General features: G+C 37.3%; 1 protein-coding gene across 1 annotated transcript; it reads left to right on the forward strand.

Moving 5' to 3' along the window:
• Nucleotides 1-5,150: 5,150 nt before the first annotated feature.
• Nucleotides 5,151-6,306, forward strand: LOC109242450. The gene is made up of 2 exons (XM_019409304.1): nucleotides 5,151-5,573; nucleotides 5,662-6,306. The coding sequence occupies exons 1-2, from the start codon at nucleotides 5,151-5,153 to the stop codon at nucleotides 6,304-6,306; spliced, it is 1,068 nt and encodes a 355-aa protein (XP_019264849.1).
• The last annotated feature ends 469 nt before the right edge of the window (nucleotides 6,307-6,775 follow it).

Consider the following 6,775-nt stretch of genomic DNA (forward strand, 5'->3'; position numbering starts at 1 on the left):
CGTTTTTATTTGAATATGTAAAAATATTATATTAATTGTATACATGTATTACACCAAATGTATACATATAGTTTTAACTTGGAATAATATTGTTACGACCCGGAGTTCCCACCATTCGAACCATGATGGCGCCTAACATTTACTCACTAGGCAAGCCAACATTAGATATAATTATTAACCAATTTTAACAAGTTTCAAATATGATGTCAATAAAGGAAACTGAATAGTCTGAAACAAGGTAAATAAAATAATAAGTGCCTAAATCCAAATCCCGAATCTGGTGTCGCAAATACATGAGCGTCTAAGATACTAGAAATAATGGTCTGACATAAACATGATTGTCTGATCAAATGAACAGTTAAAAAAAGTAAAAGGGGACTTCAGAACTGCGGATGCTGCGTAGCTATACCTCAAGTCTCCTCTAGGTAGCTGGATTAGACCAAATCTACGGTACGCCGCTGGGACAAACTCTGGTATCTACACAAGAAGTGCGTAGTATAGTATGAGTACAACCGACCCCATGCACCATGTATGTGTCGACCCTAACCTCGACGAAGTAGTGACAAAGCTAAGGCGGGTTACTTACATTAACCTGTACGCAATAATAATAATAATAATAATAACAGAAAAGATGGAATAGAAGTAACGCAGGCAATTCATATCAACGGACTCAGAATCAACTAGCAGAGACTCCTAAATAACCAGTCATGTAACTCATCTCAACAACTGAGGCCAATCCAACAGTCACAAATAATTGTTACTTTTATCAATATGTTGCGGTGTGCAACCCGATCCCACAATATAAATTTTAAACAATCCATTGCAGCGCGAAACCCGATCCCACAATATAATTATCTGTCAACATCATAGCCCGTCCTTATTCCGCCTTTTCAATTTATTTTCTTTCAATTTCCATTGCGACGTGCAACCCACTCCCCAAACAAGTTCAGTTAAGAATAGTAACTCAATAATCAAGATTTACAAGTAACCATACATTACGAGACAAATGTACGAGCAAAGGAGAATAACACGACAACCAAAGAGACTCGTACTACTCGGATATGTCAGATTTAGCAACTCAATGGTATCTACCTTTTAACAATTCACAAAAGTGAAACTACATCAACGAAGGCAACAATTAATACGAAACTATAAGGCAACAAGGCATAAGACAATTAAGATATATGAGGGAAACAAATAGAGACAAGTAGTAAATAAATATGAAATCAGGGAGGGGATGAAGAATTTAATACAAGAAATGCTAAATGGCAAGTAGCAACTATGGCATGGAAGTCAAATACGCATGTAACAATTAAGGTATGAAATAAGATATACTATGAAGCAATGAAGATAGGAAAAGTAAGTAATGTAACTGTTAAGACATGGAATAAGGTAACCAATGAAATACGAGAAAGCAAGAAAATATGAAATTTGATGGTGTATATACACTCGTCACCTTACATATACACTGCTACACATGTAATTCACATAGCACATAGCTCAAGGGTTCCTATTCCCTCTAATCAAGGTTAAACCCAACACTTACCTCACTCCATAATCAACTCAAAGTTCAACCACGACCCTGCCTTTTAAACAAGCCTCCAAATCAACCAAATCAACCAAATTATTAATAAACGTTTCAAAATAAGCCTAAAAAACTACCCACGACTGAAAGAAGTTCAATTTAGATCATTATTGAAAAAGTCAACCCCATGTTCGCTTGGTCAAAACCAGAGATTCGGGCCAAAACCCGATCACCCCTCACCCCCGAGCCCGGTTATATAATTTATTTCGAAATCTGACCTCAATTCGAGGTCAAATTTCCAAATTTGTAAAAAATTCTAATTCTACCCAAATCCCTAATTTCTACCATGAAAATACTAGATTTGATGTTGAAATCTTATGAAATGTAATGGGTAATTGAAAAGAAGAAGATCAAAGTCACTTACCAATGTATTAAGGAAGAAAAATCTCTTGGAAAAATGGCCTCTATGATATTTAAGGTTGAGAGTTTGAAAGAAATAAGCTAAATCCCGTTTTTCCCTCTTTTATCCGGCTGTAGTTATTGCGAACACCCGGCCTCCACAATTGCGCACTCTTACTTCGCAAATGCGAAACTTGCTCGAGAACTGCTGAGTCGCAAATACGACTCTTGGATCGCAATTGCGGTCACTGTTAAGTCCGCCGATGCGGGTCCTGCCCAGCCAACCCATGTTCGCAAATGTGAAGTATCCTTCGCAAAAGTGAGGCTCGCATTTGCGAGCCATACCTCGCTTTACAAGTAACACCAGAAGCAAAGAAGCATCAGCTACTCCTCTAAGTCCAAAACCACTCCGTAGCCTTTTCGGAACTCACTCGAGCCCCTCGGGCTCCAAACCAAACATGCACAAAAGTGTAATAACATCATACGAACTTGCTCACGCGATCAAAATACCAAAATAACACCTAGAACCACGAAGCGGACACCAAAATAAATGAAATTTTCAAAGAAACTTAAGAACTTTCCATTTTTCAATCGCACGCTCAAATCACGTCATATAACTCCATTTTGCACCAAATTTTGCAGATAAGTCATAAATACTGAAATGAACCTATACCAAGTTACGGAATCGTAACCTGAGCCCGTTAGCAACAAAGTCAACCTACGGTCAAGCTTAGGAATTCATTAAACCTTTAAACTTCTAGTTTTCAACAAATCACATTAAATCAAGTTAGGGACTTCTGACTTCGATTTCGGGCATACGCCTAAGTCCCAAATTATGATATGGACCCATCGGGGCCGTCAAAACACTGATCCGGATCCGTTTGTTCAAAATATTGACCGAAGTCAACTCAAATGTGTTTTAAAGCACAATTTCACATTTTCATCAATTTTTCACATAAAAACCTTCCGGAAAAAGACGCGGACTGTGCACGCAAATCGAAGATGGCTAAACGGGTCTAATCGAGGTTTCGAAACACAAAGGGCTAAAACTGAAAATGACCTATCGGGTCATCACAAATATAAATATATAAATAGTATATATGACATTTTATCATGCGTTTTTTTTGGGAAAAAGGTCAAAATTATCCCTCTACTATTGTTTATTGGTTGCTTGTGCCACCCGTTATACTTTTGGGCCATTCTTGTCCCTACCGTTAATGAACTTTGAATAAATACCCCTAACCCTAACGTCTATACACTGTGGTAGCTGACCACATGAATTTTATCCAAGTCAGCTGCCATGTCAGCTTCCACATCAGCGGGCCTACCAATTTAAAACCCCACAACACCCATTTACTATCCGTCTCTTACCCGTGACCTATGACCCGTTTGCCCACTAAATAAATAAGATAGACCCGTCCAAATTAGCAAAGAGTGTCATTTAGTCTTCATCACTTCGATAGAAACGAGAGAGAAGAGTGTGGAAGGTTTAAAAGAAAATTTGATTTTTTCAGTGTTGAATGCTGTCCAAGGTACGATTTTCCCCCAAAAGCTGAACTTTTCTACTAGTTTCATATGGTTGTTGTTTATAAATGAAGCATTTTTGTCTTAGGGTTCGTATTTCTTTTATGTTAAAGTTAGGGTTTTTAGACTATGCTTCGTGGTTTAGGGTTTTCTTGTCTCATATATGTGATTTGTCATTTAGGGTGTTTCTTGTCTAAGATATTGACTGGATTTTTGTCGTTGTTTGTGTTTGCATGTGACTTTCACCTTTATACCCTAATTATTTGTCTGATTCTACTGGTCGGTTAGGGTATATTGGTGGAATTGATGATAATTGGTACTTATTTTAGAAGACATTTCTCTTGTTTAGGATTCGAAGTATGTGTGGTCCCTTTTGTTTTTTTAAAGAAGGGTCGGTTAGGGTTTTTTAACTGAAAAAGGATTTGAGCTATTTGTTAATAGCTGACTTGTTGTTATTTGGTCCCATGTTTCAGCTGCATTTACTTTGAAGATGATACTCATGTGGGTCTCTTACATATATGTTTTGTCCTTATTTTATTGTGGTGGGACTCTAAGTTTGATAGTTTATTATGTGGTCCCCCATATACATGCTTGTGTCCCTTTCTTTATCGTAGTACCTCATTCAATTTTGTTTCTTTATTCATCTACCCCTGTACTTATTCCCTTTATTTATCAAACTGTTTTATTTATTCAAGCTTTCCTTTACATGTTTATTTATTATTTCTGTACATCTTGTCTTTTTTTACTTCTTTATGCATTTACTATGGTAGGCTGTAATAACTTTATTCATGGTTACTATGCAGCCTTTTATAGATGGTGCTAGTTGAGTTAGTTTTTCATCATGGTGGGGAATGGAGTAGTAAGTCACACCCACTCTATAAAGAGAAGTATGTGCACATCAATAAAGGTTTTGACTCTGACTTGCTCTGTTATGCTGATTTAGTTGATGAATTTGATACAAAGTTTGGGTATATAGGGGTGCAGCAATTAATAGTAAAGGGTCCTGGTGGTGGATATTATGAAATAGATGGGGATGTTGGGATTAGGACTCTATTGGACCTTGTTAATGGACAGTGCAATGTTATTAATTTGTTTGTTGTAGAAGACTGTGAACCTGCACTTGATGTACCTAATATAGCCACTCACAGTGAGTCACACATAGTAGAAGTTGAAGCTGCTACTGATTGTAGTGATAATGAAAGTGAGGAAAATAATTTTGCTACTGATTCTGATTCTCCTGAATTAAGTTCTGATGATTTGGAGCAACTTTTTTTACAAAAGAGGAGGGTCATAAATGATAAGTTAACTGACTATAAAGAGTTAGATAGGTCAATGACATTTAAAGATATACCTGAAGCTAGGAAAATGATCAACATGTATTCTCTTGCAAATGGGTATGACTTGCAGCAAGTTAAAAGTGACCCAACTAGGCTTAGGTACATCTGTGTTGGTGACTGCCCCTTTGTTTGCCATATATCTAAGGATTCTTCAGGGGGTGGGGTTAAATTCAAGACTTTAGAGCATGAGCACACATGTGAACCTGCATTTGAAAATCAAAGAGTTAATGCAAATACAATAGCTGATTACTTTTAAAAAAGGCTTGCAAGATAACCCCAAAATAAAGGTTAAAGAGATTAGGGCAAGCTTGAAAGATGCATTTAATATAAATGTTAGTGAATCTAAGTGCAAAAGGGCAAAGAGAATGATTTTGGAGAAACTTGAAGGTAGTTTTACAGATCAATATAATAAGCTTGTTGCCTATGCCAATGAATTGAAACTTAGCAATCCTGGGAGTGATGTCATAATTAACTTATCAAAAGATGCTCTTGAAGAAGGTAAAAGGAGATTTTTAAGGATGTATATTTGTTTTCAAGCAATGAAGTCTGGTTTTAAGAGTGGTTTGAGGCCTTTCATTGGATTGGATGGAACATTTTTGAAAGGGAAGGCTAAAGGTCAGCTGTTGGTGGCTGTTGGTCAAGATTCTGCCAATCATTTCTATCCATTGGCTTGGGCTATTGTTGACAAAGAAACAAAACTTACTTGGAAGTGGTTCTTAGGTTACCTACAGACTTCACTAGACCTGAAAATGGGTGAAGGGATCACATTTATATCATATATGCAGAAGGTATGTACTGTTTATTTGTACTGTTATTTTCAGTTATTTTGTTGATTTCTTTGTACTGTTATCTGATGTTATCTACTGTTTTTTGTAGGGGTTGATTGACTCAATCCAAACTGTTCTTCTAGAGTCACACTTTAGATTTTGTGTAAGACATATAGAAGCAAATTGGTGCAAGAGATGGGGCTCTGGTGAATTCAAAAAATTGCTTTGGTGGGCTGCATGCAGTACTTATGAAGAGGACTTCAAAGATCAGATAAAGAATATGAGTCAAGTAGATGATGATGGAAAGGAAGCTGTGAAGGATTTGTTGAAGTATCCACCAAAATGTTGGAGTAGGGCATTCTTTGATAGTGTTTGCAAGAACCAAGTTGTAGACAACAACTTGACTGAGTCATTCAATGCTTGGATCTTGCAAGCAAGGAACAAGCCAATCATTAAGATGCTTGAGGATATTAGAATCAAGGTGATGAATATGATTACTGAACATGAAGCTGAGGTGATGTCATGGGGAAATGAATACAGTCCTAAAACCATGGAGTTGTACAACCAATTCATGAGGATTGCATTGAAGTGTCATGTTAATGGCAGTGCAGCCCATGGATATGAGGTGACTGAAAGTAGTGACGGGCACATTGTGAATTTGATATTAAAGAAATGTACCCGCAAGGCATGGGATCTTTGTGGCATTCCATGTCCTCATGCAATATGTGCATTATTGCACAAGAAAGTGGACTAAGTCAGATTCATTGGTACCTTACCAAAGAGACTTATCTCCAAATTTACTCACGTAAGTTACAACCAGTAAGAGGAGAAAAGTTCTGAAAAATTGAACCTTCACAGTACATGGCTCCACCACCTTTGGTAAAGATGACTGGGAGACCAAAGGTTAAGAGAACAAGAGAAAAAAATGAGGAACTTAATAGGCAAGGACAATGGTCTCATTCAAGGAAAGGGAGGGTAATGACATGTAACAACTGTGGTGAACCTGGACACAATGCTAGAGGGTATACAAAGGTAATCAAAACCATAACTTTTCTATCCTTCTTTCTGTTTCAACACTAACCAAACTTACTGTCTACTACAGCATCTAAGAAGCAGCCATGAGAAGAAGAGGAAAGCAGACAAGAGGAAGAGACTTACTGTATGAAGCTGATGATGAACAGCCACGATCTCCCTCTCGTTGCACCAGGGCCAACAAGAAAGCC

Source organism: Nicotiana attenuata, unplaced genomic scaffold (genome assembly GCF_001879085.1).
Source record: "Nicotiana attenuata strain UT unplaced genomic scaffold, NIATTr2, whole genome shotgun sequence".
NCBI classification, from domain to species: Eukaryota; Viridiplantae; Streptophyta; class Magnoliopsida; order Solanales; family Solanaceae; genus Nicotiana; species Nicotiana attenuata.

Coding starts and splice junctions, on each gene's coding strand:
- LOC109242450 (XM_019409304.1), top strand. CDS start 5,151: ATGATTTTGGAGAAACTTGAAGGTAGTTTTACAGATCAATATAATAAG. Junction 5,574..5,661: donor TTATATCATATATGCAGAAG/GTATGTACTGTT, acceptor TGTTTTTTGTAG/GGGTTGATTGACTCAATCCA.